The following is a 15,053-nucleotide window of genomic DNA, read 5'->3' on the forward strand; positions in this document are numbered from 1 at the left end:
GGCCAGAAGTGTGGAGGAGCTCCTGTAGTAGCGGTGGGCCACATCTGGTTTGGGTGTTTTAGAGGGAAATCTGTAGCAATGTCACCTATATGAGCTCCACACACAGCGGCTAATCCTGATGTGGGAGAGCTGGGCCTGCATCCAGAGTGAATATAAAACACTGCTACTGTACATGTGATTGACTGATGCCTGAGGTCCATTCCATTTCCTCTGTAGCTTCTACCTCTACCACTGGTACTTACTGACTTTCTAGCAGCTTCCCGTTTAAATTACTTGGAAGTGAGCAATATGACCAAAATCTTTACTGTGATATAAGTGATTTTTAACTAAAATGTTTACCTAGATGTAAACAATTTCAACCATTTTTAGCATGAGACAAATCATTTTTAACCAACATCTTTACCATGATACAAGTATTTTTAACCAGAATCTTTAACCCCAAAATATCAGTAGTATTTACCTAAAATCTTTACCATTGTACAAGTAATTTTTAACCAAAATCTTTCTCTCGATGTCAGTAATATTTAACCAATATCTTTACCATTATACAAGTAATTTTTCCCCAAAGCTTTATCATGATACAATAATTTTTCCCCCAAAGCTTTATCATGATACAAGTAATTTTTAACCAACATCTTTACTACAATACATGTGATTTTAAACCAAAATGCTAACTTCAATACAATCTGATATTAAACCATTATCTTTACCCCAATATAAATATTTTTTTTACCAAAATCTGTCCATGATATAAGTAATTTTTAACCAAAAATTTTCTCTCAATATCAATAATATTTAACCAATATCTTTACCATGATACAAGTAATTTTTCACCCTAAATCTTTATCATGATACAAGTCATTGTTAACCAACATCTTTCCACGATATATATTTTTTAACCAAAATCTCTACCCCCCCCAAAATCAATAATATTTAACCAAAATCATTACCACAATACAAATATTTTTTTTACTAAATCTTTACCACAATACAATAATTTTTAACCAAAATCTTTACCCCAATATAAATTATTTTTAACCAACATCTTTACAGTGATACAAGTCCTTTTTAACCAAAACCAATATCAGTAAATTTTAACCCAAACCTTTACCACAATTCAAGTCATTTTCAATAAAAATCTTTTCCACAATATACAGTAATTTTCCACCACAGCAAAGAACGCCATCATCTTACAGTAATTCAGTCTGAAATCAGAGATGCTAACTGAAATTGAATACATAGCCTATATTTCTCAACATTAAATAACTATATATTAAATTTGGGAATTGTCACATCAGACTGTTTGACAACTGGCGATTTTTCACTTAAGATGAACCGAATTGTATCTTCATTAATACTTTCTAACAATTGTCTCTTGCTTACAACAACACTGACCATTGTCTAAATTTATTTACTTTCTCCCTGCATGTGCCCGAGTCACTGTGTCACTGATATGTGTGTTTGACAACACTATAATTACAATATTTATAGCCCTAGAACTGCTCAATGTTAATGCATTAAGGCCATAACAGTATGACTTTCTGTAAAACTGCTTTGAAACTATGAAAAGCACTTTACAAATAAAGTTGACTTGACAAGAATTTCAGATAAAATCTCAAATATCAGCAATGAAGATCTGAGCTGCTCTTCACTTGCATTTTATATCTCTATATCCTTGTGAACATGAAGCATTACTGAGAAGCAACTTCTCAGTGATAACATTTATACCTCTGAAAGGTCTTCTACCAGTTTTAATTAGCTTGACCATAAGAGACTACCAGCCAATCAACCATCTAAACCAGGTAATGACCAGCTCAGACCTGGATTTCCCAACAGATCCTTCTTTCATCTCTCATTTTGTTCCTCATCCCCTCTCCAGCTCTCTTGTCTTCTCTTCTGTATGTTTTTGGGTCTGTTTGTTTTGGGAGAGCGAGGACTGGCTACATGAAGCTTTTCTTTCATCTGCACTCTCCTCTGTGATTCCTTGGATTGGCAGAGGAGGAGAAGAGCTGTGCCCTGTTTGATATCTCGCCTCTCTCTTGCTTTTTTTCACAGGTTTATCCCTCAGGGCCGCTGCTGATGCGAGCAACTGTCTCCACGGTGACAGACGCCAAAGATAAAGCAAGGCAGCTTTGCTGAAGCCATCAAAGGTTGGCAGCCGCCTCGATACTACGATTCCTCCCAACACACGCACATCCACGTACACGTGTCAGTATTCAAGTCTGATCTTCTTCTTCTTGTTTTGCTTGTGGTCTCTTGAAGTCTTCACTATTAACAACACACGCGCATCATCCCAACATCACGCCTATTCTATGGATGAAACATGACTTCACCCGAAAGAGTTCACCCGAAAATTTTCATTATTTACTCACTCTTATGTTGTTCAGACCTCATATGACTTTCTTTCTTCCACTGAAACCAAAAGGGAATCTTCAGAAGAATATTCAATGCCATTTTCCATATGACAAAATCATACAATCTTACAGCTGCCAAATGACAAAAACATCAGAAAATAACCATACAAGTAGACTACACGACTACAAGTCTTTTGAAGTCACTAATCAATAAAAAAATATTCCCCTCCCCTCATTTACATCCATGTTTGGGATCACTGATATTTCAATATAAGTTAAATCTAGTTAAAAAGTGACAATAAATATTAAACAAAAATGTATGTAGATATAAAGTATTTATTATGAAATATTTAAATATATGCTATCATTCAAAAGTTTGGGGTCAAAATGTTTTTTTTTTTTTTTTTTTTTTTTTTAAAGTAATGAATACTTTTATTCAGCAAGGATACATGAAATTGATCAAAAGTGACAGTAAAGACATTTATAGTGTAACAATTTTTTATTTTTTTTAATAAATGCTGTTTATTTTAACGTTCTAGTCAAGAATCTTAAAGGTGTATCACGGTTTCCACAAAAATATTAAACAGCAACTGTTTTCATCATTTAAAATATTCAGAAATGTTTTCCGAGCAAGATCATCATATTATAAATGATTTCTGAAGAATCATGTGACACTGAAGCCTGGAGTAATGATGCTGAAAATTCAGCTTTGCATCAAAAAAATAAACTATATTTTAAAATAAATTCAAATAGAAAACAGTTATTTTAAATTGCAATTATATTTCACCATATTACTGTTTTTATTGTATTTTTGATAAAATAAATGCAGCCATTTCTACATAAACAGTTTTTCAAAATGTATATTTTTATTGCTTTTAATTTATTTAAAAAAAAAAAAAAAAAAAAACTGAATTTATTTGGGTACAATTTAGCAATTTCAATGAATATATAAATGCATCTATAGCATATAAGTGCTAGTTATTAGCTAAATCAACCAGCCTTTTTTTGACAGTTGTATAGAAACGAGGAGTATCTACATTCCATAAATGTCTCGTTTTGTGTTCCACTGAAATAAACTGACAGCATATGGGTTTAAAACTTAATTGTCATTTCAGGGTCAACTGTTCCTTTAAGAAGAATGATGGAGTGTGTATGACTTTAATAATATGAGTTTTTGCATGAGCATTGTTGCTTTTCAGTGCATGACACATTAACTTGAGTGAAGGTCATGCCAAGAGTTCATCTTGACATCCGCTGAACTGTGTAATGTTGCAATACAGTTTACAGCTCAAGCTCATACTGGCCCTCATAGAATGCTGCTTCAAGTGGAAAATTACACTCATACCTAAAAGAAGAGTAGCCAGAAGATTACCAGTAATATAGAGAGGAATTTTTTCTTCTTAATGTTTTGTATTAAACCTTCATTTACCAGGAATGTGTTTTAGGATTCCTGGAGAACAGAATAATTCTAGTGCTTTTGAGTTTGGCATCACTGTCCAGCCCCGGAGCGGCGGCTGCTCTGAGACTCAGTCCACACTGCATGTCAGAAGCCACTTTTTCCATGAACAAGGTGCTGGTCCACAATTGGGAATCTTTATGTGCATTTATGTCCATAAACATGCTCTGCATTGGCCCCTAAAACATGCTGTTCTCAACCCAAGTTTTACTAACATAAGAGGCCAGGGATCAGGATAATTTCCACAAGACATGAAGTAAGGTGAATTTAATTGCTTTTTTTTTACTCAACTTTTTGAAATAAAAGGACAGATATCATAAGATTTTTAAATAAATGAAATAACTTGAAAATAACTTTTTAATTAAATTAAAAGAAGATTATGATGGCATGAAGACACAATCAAAACTTTTTTGAATGTTAAAGGTGAAGTATTTTATGCTCACCAAGTTTGCATTTATTTAAACAAAAATACAGTAAAATTGTGAAATATTATCACAATTTAGAATAACTGTTTTCTTTTAAAATATATTTTAAAATGTTATTTATTCCTGCGATGCAAAGCTAAATTTTCAGCATCATTACTTCAGTCTTCAGTGTCACATGATCCTTCAGAAATCATTCTAATATGTTGATTTGCTGCTCAAGAAACATTTCTTATTATTAATGATAATTAATAATTCAATAATTGTTGAGCAATTGTGCTGCTTAATATTTTTGTGGAAACTGTGGTAAATTTGTACAGCAATAGAATGTTTAAAATAAACAGCACTGAATTTCTGAAATTGATTTTTTGTATAAATTTCTTTCCTGTCACTTTAGATCAATTTAATACAGCCGTGCTGAATAAAAGTATGCCCACATCTCCAATCAACAACCGATGGATAAAATCAACACCCACCCAGCCTGCATGTTTTTCTTTTTCAATTATATATTGCACTCAGTTAGAACATGGAGTCATTATGGTAGTAAAAGATCTGTCACTACTTCCATTTCATCACGACTTTACAATACTTTCTCCAGTGCCTGTTTATAAAGCCATACTGTAAGAAAACAGGTTCTTTGCAAACCTGAAAACAGTCATTATGTCTTAGTGACACTAATGACACTCTTCAACTCTAAATATCATTAGACTTAACAAAGTAAACAAAGACTGTGATGCCTTATGTTTGTTTGTTGGCAGGTTATGCAGTAACACATTCAGTCACATAATCATCCGACTCTCAAATCAGTGGAAACCTGAGGCTGAATCTGAGAGCTTCACAGATCTCCAGAGCACCAGCACTGAGGTAAGAGAGGCCTTCACATGGGCCGTGGCCCCACCATCACCTTCCTTCCTCCCTCCAGGGACTCTCCTCTAAGAGGTCAGTGGGGTCAGACGCATGCCTGCAGTCTCACATGCAGATGTGATTGTGGTGTGATTGTGTGTGGGTGGACGTCAGCTCATTGTCTCCCGCTCAGTGCCCTTTACGCCGCCGCAGCAGCCAGGCCTGTCTGGACACTGTGTGACAGAGATCCAGCAGCGCTGCAGGCAGGAAGTGGATGTGACTTTGAGTTCCTGCCACTGTTTTGCCAGAGGATTATCGAACCGCTCTTCGACCTTCACCAGCTCTGTGTGACAGACTGTAAAGTGTTGGCCACATGCAGACAGACTTTGGACTAATGGTATGAAAGCTTATGCTGTCCACTGCTTGACTGACATTTAAAGCAGCCAATTGCATTTGTTCATTTGTATGTATCCTTTAGCGGTGGTTTATCTGAAATAGTTGCTACCACTGTAATAGACTGATGTGAAAAAAAAAAAAAAAAAAAATTATTTCACATCTGCTTTCAGTTATAGAAAAACACCTCATGAATTTGCGGCAAAATGGATAGACTCTTTGATCTGAATATACAGTCGTGGCCAAAAGTTTTGAGAATTACATAAATATTGGAAATTGGAAAAGTTGCTGCTTAAGTTTTTATAATAGCAATTTGCATATACTCCAGAATGTTATGAAGAGTGATCAGATGAATTGCATAGTCCTTCTTTGCCATGAAAATTAACTTAATCCCAAAAAAACCTTTCCACTGCATTTCATTGCTGTCATTAAAGGACCTGCTGAGATCATTTCAGTAATCATCTTGTTAACTCAGGTGAGAATGTTGACGAGCACAAGACTGGAGATCAGGCTGATTGGGTTAGAATGGCAGACTTGACATGTTAAAAGGAGGGTGATGCTTGAAATCATTGTTCTTCCATTGTTAACCATGGTGACCTGCAAAGAAACGTGTGCAGCCATCATTGCTTTGCATAAAAATGGCTTCACAGGTAAGGATATTGTGGCTACTAAGATTGCACCTAAATCAACATTTTATAGGTTCATCAAGAACTTCAAGGAAAGAGGTTCAATTCTTGTAAAGAAGGCTTCAGGGTGTCCAAGAAAGTCCAGCAAGTGCCAGGATCGTCTCCTAAAGAGGATTCAGCTGCGGGATCGGAGTGCCACCAGTGCAGAGCTTGCTCAGGAATGGCAGCAGGCAGATGTGAGCGCATCTGCACACACAGTGAGGCCAAGACTTTTGGAAGATGGCCTGGTGTCAAGAAGGGCAGCAAAGAAGCCACTTCTCTCCAAAAAAAACATCAGGGACAGATTGGTCTTCTGCAGAAAGTATAGTGAATGGACTGCTGAGGACTGGGGCAAAGTCATATTCTCCGATGAAGCCCCTTTCCGATTGTTTGGGGCATCTGGAAAAAGGCTTGTCCGGAGAAGAAAAAGGTGAGCGCTACCATCAGTCCTGTGTCATGCCAACAGTAAAGCATCCTGACACCATTCATGTGTGGGGTTGCTTCTCATCCAAGGGAGTGGGCTCACTCACAATTCTGCCCAAAAACACAGCCATGAATAAAGAATGGTACCAAAACACCCTCCAACAGCAACTTCTTCCAACAATCCAACAAAAGTTTGGTGAAGAACAATGCATTTTCCAGCACGATGGAGCACCGTGCCATAAGGCAAAAGTGATAACTAAGTGGCTCGGGGACCAGAATGTTGAAATTTTGGGTCCATGGCCTGGAAACTCCCCAGATCTTAATCCCATTGAGAACTTGTGGTCAATCCTCAAGAGGCGGGTGGACAAACAAAAACCCACTAATTCTGACAAACTCCAAGAAGTTATTATGAAAGAATGGGTTGCTATCAGTCAGGATTTGGCCCAAAAGTTGATTGAGAGCACGCCCAGTCGAATTGCAGAGGTCCTGAAAAAGAAGGGCCAACACTGCAAATACTGACTCTTTGCATAAATGTCATGTAATTGTCGATAAAAGCCTTTGAAACGTATGAAGTGCTTGTAATTATATTTCAGTACATCACAGAAACAACTGAAACAAAGATCTAAAAGCAGTTTAGCAGCAAACTTTTTGAAAACTAATATTTATGTAATTCTCAAAACTTTTGGCCACGACTGTACACTACATTTGAATTTATTTATTTATTTATTTTTAAATCTACAATACAGTAATATTGTGAAATGTTATTTTAATTCAAAATAACTGTTTTTTTATTTATTTAAATATAATAATTAACTTTATTTTATAAAGCAGCTTCTTAAAGAAAGTATATTTTAAGATGTAATTTATTCCTGTGATGACAAAGCTGAATTTTGTCCTTAATATTTTTGTGGAAGCCATGATAAGATTTTTGATAAATAGAAAGCAGTTTTTCTTTGGTATATTTTTCTATTTTCTGTTTTCATTTTATTTTTACTCAAAGTTATAGTAATTTTGTTGGTTATTAAACATATAGTTATATTTTAAATTAAGATTTAGTTTTAATTTTAGTTTATTTAATTTTAGTTATTTTAGTACTTCAACTGAAGAAATGTTGCATTTATTTAATTTTAATTTTTTCAAGTATTTTTTTTAGTTTTTGTTAAGGATATAATAATATAATACATACAATATAATAATAAAAAACAGCATTTATTTAATAAAAAAATCTTTAAAAAAATCTTTTAATGTTTTAAATACTGACACTTTTCATCAGTTTAATGCATCCTTGCCAAATAAAAGTATTAATTCTTCTTTAAATTAGCATATAAACTAGGGCAGGACGATTAGTTTAGAAAAAAACGAAATTCAGAACATCTAACCAACATAATTTTCCTATGCTGGTTATTTTGTTTTTTTTTTAATCCTGTTAATATTTTGCCCTTAAAAACATACTGTGTGTGTAGTCGCACTATATGGACGTGTATGACAGTTGTGCTCGTGTCTTCTGTAGCGTCTCGTACTTGAGCATCGCGTTTAAGAAGAATATCCCACCTTTAATAGTTTAGTATATTTACAATTCAAACCCTGTTAATGAACCACGAGGGTTCATTAATCATATAGTCCAGTTATAATGCAATCAGGCTTCATAAAGAGGATGTTGCTGGCAGCACCAAATATATTCAACCAAATACCAACACATGGAGTCTTAAAGGTACAGTACCACAAAAGCCTGTTGAAGGATCAGACGGAGGATTGAAAATGCTCAAAAACACTAAATGATGATGTTTTTGGTGCAATTAACATTATAGAGGACTACAATAACATCATAAATGATCAGAGGCCAGAAAACGAGGATAAAAAGTGCGATATGACCCCTGTAATAAATGTCAGCGCCACCTGTGGAGTTGAGAGTAGCTGTCATGTTTCCACTATGTGTGTTGTGACCCCACCTGTCAGAGACTTTGAAGAGCACTGCCCGGTAGAGCTGGCGCTGGACGCTTGCGGGCTCGGGGCCGCACGGGTGGACAAAGGGGTGCACAGCTGCTAGAATGAAGCCCTGCTGGTACAGATCCTGCAGCTGAGACGGCAGCTCCCTCACTGAGGACAGGCACAGCGTGGATGTCCCATCTGCCAGAGGACACACACACACACACACGGGTGAGAACAGCGGACACTGGACTGCACACGCTCAGATGGGTAGACTTCCTGGGGGACTGGACACTAACAAATAACGCTATATTATTCAGCTATTTGAGGATATATATTATCTATTTATGATTTATTGTCAAAATATTTAAACATATGAATAATAATCTGTGGTTATTCTGTGTTGAAAAAGTACTTTTTATTTTATATATTTATTTTATAATATTTTCATATATGAAAACTGCATAGCAGAGCATTCTATTGTTACTTTTTATTATGTACTATTTTTATTGTGTGTGTATGATGATGATGATTATTAGTATTATTATTATGTTATATTATTTAAAAAAATATTTTAATGTATGAAAAAGAAGCAGAGGCTTGTAAGATTTTATATATATATATATATATATATATATATATATATATATATATATATATATATATATATATATATATATATATATATAATTTTTAATTTTTTTTTCATTATATTTTTTCTGTTGACCTCTTTTTTTGTCTTTAGGACAGTAGAATAATAGATCGGAAAGTCCCTATGAGCCAACAGCTCTTATATGTACTAAAGATGTGCATCACTTTATAAATCAACAGCAAAATCATTGTAACTATATCATATATCTTTAAATATAACACCCAGGTTTTTGTGTTGTACAAACAGTGGACAGTCAAACAGTTTTTTTTTTTTTAGTGCTCAGAGTCGGTTCTCCAGGAGGATTTGCTAGTTTATTTGCAATGAAAGACAGAAAGACACAAGGGTTGCTTTAGCAACTGGTGCCTCACTAACTTTTAACCTTTTGATTTAATGGGCCTAGTGAAAATCCAGTTAAATGTGATTGTTTAGTTGGTCGTGAGATGAGAGTGTTTTACACAAGAGCTTTGATATCTTTCTGACAGCCCCAGTCACGCCCAGCTTTGGCTGTAATGAGATACACTCGTGGAGTGACCAGACATTTGGAAGTGGGAGGAACACTTTCCCTGTTTTAATCTAAAGTCCTGTCTGGGTATAATCGAGATCGAAAGAGAGAGAGAGGACATGCTACATAACAGACAGAAAGTGTCAGAATCGCCCAGCTGTGCAGCAGCAGATCTGTCTCACAACACAACTAAGATGCCCATATTATTTTAATGAGAGGGCATCGAGACATGACCAGAAACACATTCAATGCACACTAATGCAGACGTGAATGACTGGCAAATGCATTGTGAGTGTGAGGTCTAATTGTGCATACTATAGTGCACATTTTGAACAGAACTTTAATTCTATTATGATGAGCCTTATTCACATGTTTGAATGAAATTGACTGTTTGGAATAGCATATACAGTATATATATACACATACATATATATATTAAAAAAAACTATAATAGTATTATATTATTATTATTTAAACTTTATTTATTTATTTTTTTTTTTTAATTCCTTGCTTGATCAGATTGCCACATTTTAAGACATTTTTACACAACATTGGATTAAAAATCCAAAATACCCTATTTTATATTCAAGATGATATCTGGATGCCACATGTAGGGTATGCATTGTGATAAGTTTCCTGTGATAGTGATCCTGTGGCTCAGTGGTAGAGCATTGCGTTAGCAGCGCAAAAGGTTGTGGGTTAGATCCCAGGGAACACACATACTGGTAAAAAATGTATAGTCTGAATGCACTGTAAGTTGCTTTGGATAAAAGTGTCTGCTAAATGCATAAATAATGACCATAATATTGTATACTAATACTTATCATTAAAAAATGCATACTTTAAGCTAGTAACTAAGTATTAAGTTAGTATCCAAACATAGCCAATGACTCTGAATTTAAAAGGTTAAGCTGGTTTGTGGGTGGTTTGTGAATCATCCCAGGGAGAGAAACAGTCAGAGTTTGTCTGTCTGCTCACATACGGCTCCGTGCCCAAAACACTGACATATAAACCAACCCAAACAACTGCCTGGAGTGAGTTCTTCCAAAATAAACACAGTCCAGCGCTCAGCTGTGCCTCTCATATACTGTACTGTGTGTCACATGTGTGCAGTGTGCTGGAAGAAGTCAACTTGAATACTGAACTCAACCTAAAGATGAACAGAAAGTCTTTCTATAGGAGGTCACGCCATCGAGCTCTAGACCCTTCTTCTGCTTTTTAATGTTAGAACAACTCTAAATTTACACCCAGACAAAGATGTGTGTGACTCGACAGCAGTTTTGGTAAGTGATACTGTGGTGTGACACAGCTATGAATACCAAACAAACAATAAAACCCTCATATTTCCAAATAACGATTTCAGATCCAGCTTGCAGATTTATCATGGTCTTTGGCAAATTGTGCAATATTTATGTTCTTTTTGCTTAAAAACAAGTTTAACCCCCTTGTTTTGCACTTGGTGAGTGTTAATTTTGCACCCTGGCTTGTACAAGTAGAATATAAATCATAAGATAGAGCTGACATAAAGGCCTGATTGTGGCTGTATGTATGTTTTTCTTTTCTCAGGCGTAATTCCAAAGCTCTATAAAATAGCACACACAAAAAAGCAAAGGGCGCTTGAGGCAAATCATTGGCCAACTAAAAATAACCCTGGATTGCTCAATCATTTTCTCCACAAGCCGTGAGATAAAACGAATGATGAGAAAATAGTCCACAGATACAAAAGCCCTCTAAACCGTACGTGCACGGTTGGATCTGTTTAAGTATAATTAATCCTGGTATGTTTGATTTGATTTTTTGCTTTCTGTGTGTAAACAGAGACTCTCTCAAGAGGCAGATGCATGCTGGGCTTGCCCTCTCACAGTCAATGCTATTAGCTCTCTCCGCCATCTCCGTATGTGCACTTTCTGTGTCTTGTAGACAAAAATAAGCAAGATATTTGATCACATGTCACTGGGAAAACACATATTGGGATGTTACTTAAGCTGGCCTTAATCACCATAAGAACTCCCAAAACTGCCAAATTCTGTGGCAGCCAATATAGAAAAGTCTTTTTCAGGCCCGTGAACCAGAGCAGATCAGCCTTTGATAACATATGAGATAGCTCATCCCATAGGAAAGACAAATCACAAAGGATCACTCTATAATATCTCAATTGTTTCTCCTAGACAGTAATGAGAAGAAATATAGTGCAAATGCACAAGCCTTTTAGATTTTATTTTCCTGAGTAAAAGACCCCGGGAACCTCATATTGCTTTAGTTTCAAAAGATACATTTTACAATCAAAAGCATAAACTATATACTATTTACATCATAGATCCCCAAACCATGCCAAAGTTGGCCTCTTATAATCTTTGATTTGGCCTGCCATGCCATATCACAGGAAGTGAAAAAAAAAAAAATAGAAACATGCCAAATATCTTAATTTGTAATATATATATATATATATATATATATATGATAAGTGAATTTGATTAAAAATTATTTTAAAATGTTATTTACTTTTTTACAATTTTTAAAACCTAATACATGTTCATATAATATTTTTGTAATGCAACATTCATTTTTGGCCCATGGCCTTCAAACAAGTTTGTTTTCTGGCCCTATGTATAAAAAAGTTCTCTCTACCCTTTCTATATGTCACTAATTCTCATTAGAGTCTATCTTTAGGTGTCTAGAAGAAAAATGAGACAAAGTTGGTGAAAAACATCTGAGGACTGCATGGTGTCTCATTACAGAGCAACATAGCTGTCTGCTTAGTGTGTGTTTCAGTCTTAGCTTTAGGTAATATTCATTAATGTCAAAAATTTTTAGCTGGAAGAATTATAATATCAATTATTTTCAAATAACAAAGCGTGGAGGGGAAAATGTGACATTTACAGGTTTAATAATATTATTTTGCCTGCAAAACTCACATCTGTACTCATATGCCATGGTAAAAGTTTATTTCCTGTGATTAATAATGGTAAGAGTAATAATGGTAACCCCTTGCCCAAAGACATTAGACACAAAAACTCAATTACAGCAGCAGACTGTGGCCAGTGCCGCAGAGACTATTAATAAGAAATGTAATTATTTTTACATTAACTCTAATACGCGTCCCATCCAAGAGTGAATGATTACTCAAGAACACATACGAGCTTGTGTTTTTCAGCAGTATTTTTTGAAAAGATTGTTTTTTTTATTTTTCTTTCCAGGCCCCATGAGCTTCCCTGTCAGTCAGGCAAGAATCCACTTCAGCGTCAGACAGCCGTGTCTTTCCCCTCACAGATGTTCAGTTCTGTGATGTGATCCAGTCCCTGTGCCCTTTAACCCAGCGCTGGCATTACAGAACATTCATGAGCCAGTGCATATAAAAAGAAATGAGTATGAAATAAATTAACCCAGAGATATGGCTTGGGTAGCGGAGAGAACGCGGTGTTCTGCCGCTGGGGAACATGGTTCAATCCGATTTGCATGAACGTTGAGAGAGGGTTAGAATAAAAGATCTGTGGGAAGGAACTGCTTAGGTTTTACATCACGTTAGGTGGTTTTCAGTTTTTAAAATGTAAATATCGGCTTGCTACCGAAGTACCAACATCACTATTTTCCAATCATTTTTAAGGCAAATCTTTTCACTCGGCGGCCATCTTTAAAACGCCTCTTATGATTCAATTTCATATTTGAACAACAACTTTCTCATAAATGTTGTTTCTTTTGCCCAAATAGTGTAAAAAAAAAAAAAAAAAAAAACGTATCTACAGGGTAGACCATCCAGTGCGCATATGCAGTCCTAAGCGTGCATCTCCAGAACGCTGACTGTTTCTATAGCAACCGGGACTTCGGCAGCTGTAGTGACTTGATGACTTTACTGATTATAGATTGGATCTTTTATTCAAGAGGCGTGGCTTCCTTCGATAGAGTCACCATATTTTTGCCATATTTTTGCCTATTCAAAACTAAACAAGTGACACGTCTAGGGTATTCTATAATCTTTGCTGTTTCCCATTATAAAGACCCTTTTAAGGTTCCATGTATGTTAAAGGTTCTAAGTGGAACTGTCAATGCCAATAAGGAACCTTTATTTTTATGCAGTGAGGCCTCTGTGAAATATGTTTGTCTGTGTGCCTAATGAAAGAGGATTATTTGCAGTGTCGTGTGGAAGTGTTTCTTCAGGCTAGGCTCTGTGGAAGACTGCTTTATGTCATTAGTAGTCATTGCTCACAGTCGGCGCATGAGCTCCAGGGCAGAGCGGCACGCGTTAATTACTTTACTAATGACCCTTTGTGAGAGAATCAAGCTGTGGCTGTGGAGCGGTTCCCAAATCTCTCTTCTCCCCTCATTCTGCCTCTCCCATCATTCCCTCCCCGTGACTACCTCTCCATTGACCTGCTTCTTTTGAAATGGTCCTCACTGCAGAACACAAGATCCAGGGGGCGAAGATGAATCCAGATCCAACTCCTCCCACCTTCCATATCCCTAAATCTACCCGTCTCCACCCCCTGATCCCTAAACCTACCCATCTCTGCCCCCTAAACCTACCCGTCTCCACCCCCTTATCCCTAAACCTACCCATCTCTGCCCCTTAAACCTACCCGTCTCCACCCCCTGATCCCTAAACCTACCCGTCTCCACCCCCTTATCTCTAAACCTACCCGTCTCCACCCCCTTATCCCTAAACCTACCCGTCTCCACCCCCTTATCCCTAAACCTACCCATCTCCACCGCCTGATCCCTAAACCTACCCATCTCTGCCCCTAAACCTACCTGTCTCCACCCCCTGATCCCTAACCTACCGTCTCCTCCCCGTGGATGGATCTTGTGTACTGCAGTGAGGGGTTACTGCTTCTTCCCTTACCATTTTTTAACCATTTTATTATGTTTTGTGATGTGCAATTGCTATTGTACTGCTCTCTTCCATTTAGATGCAATGCACCATGTTTGACATCACAGATTTTTCATGTTCATTTACCTTTAAACAATTTTTCATTTAGAAATTGCCGGAAAATTGCAAGGAAACAGCATGTAAAACATTGAATTAAATATGACATTTTGATGTAGAAAGACTGAAATATTATTTTCTTGTAAAACATGCAACAATATTCTTTGTTGTATTTATAATTCATAAAATATTTTTTTTACAGTGCATGAAAGATGGCTGATCGCTGAGCAACTGCTATTGAGAAGAATGGAAATGCTGATGGATAGCTTGCTCCAGGTATATTAGTCATAAACAGGTAAATACAGAAATGACTGTGTTCAGTCCATGTTGCCACAGGGAGCATTGCTATCTTGGCCATCCATTTATTTGTTTTCATTTCAATTTAAGTTTAGTTTTAGTATTTTTATGTGCTTTTGTCGTTTAATTTTTTTTTTTTAAATGTTATAATTTAATTAAATTTTTTTAAAGCTTCATTTCAGTTATGGAAAATGTTCAA

The 15,053-nt window shown here is 36.0% G+C and overlaps 1 protein-coding gene across 1 annotated transcript in view; it reads right to left on the reverse strand.

Annotated features, from left to right (window-relative positions):
• Nucleotides 1-15,053, reverse strand: part of LOC109105292 (raftlin-like) — an 80,258-nt gene that overhangs the window by 40,651 nt on the left and 24,554 nt on the right. Inside the window, exon 3 of the mRNA XM_042773208.1 lies at nucleotides 8,506-8,683. Within this exon, the coding sequence (XP_042629142.1) occupies nucleotides 8,506-8,683 (178 nt within the window). The remainder of the gene's footprint in view (nucleotides 1-8,505; nucleotides 8,684-15,053) is intronic.

Source organism: Cyprinus carpio, chromosome A16 (genome assembly GCF_018340385.1).
Source record: "Cyprinus carpio isolate SPL01 chromosome A16, ASM1834038v1, whole genome shotgun sequence".
NCBI lineage: Eukaryota > Metazoa > Chordata > Actinopteri > Cypriniformes > Cyprinidae > Cyprinus > Cyprinus carpio.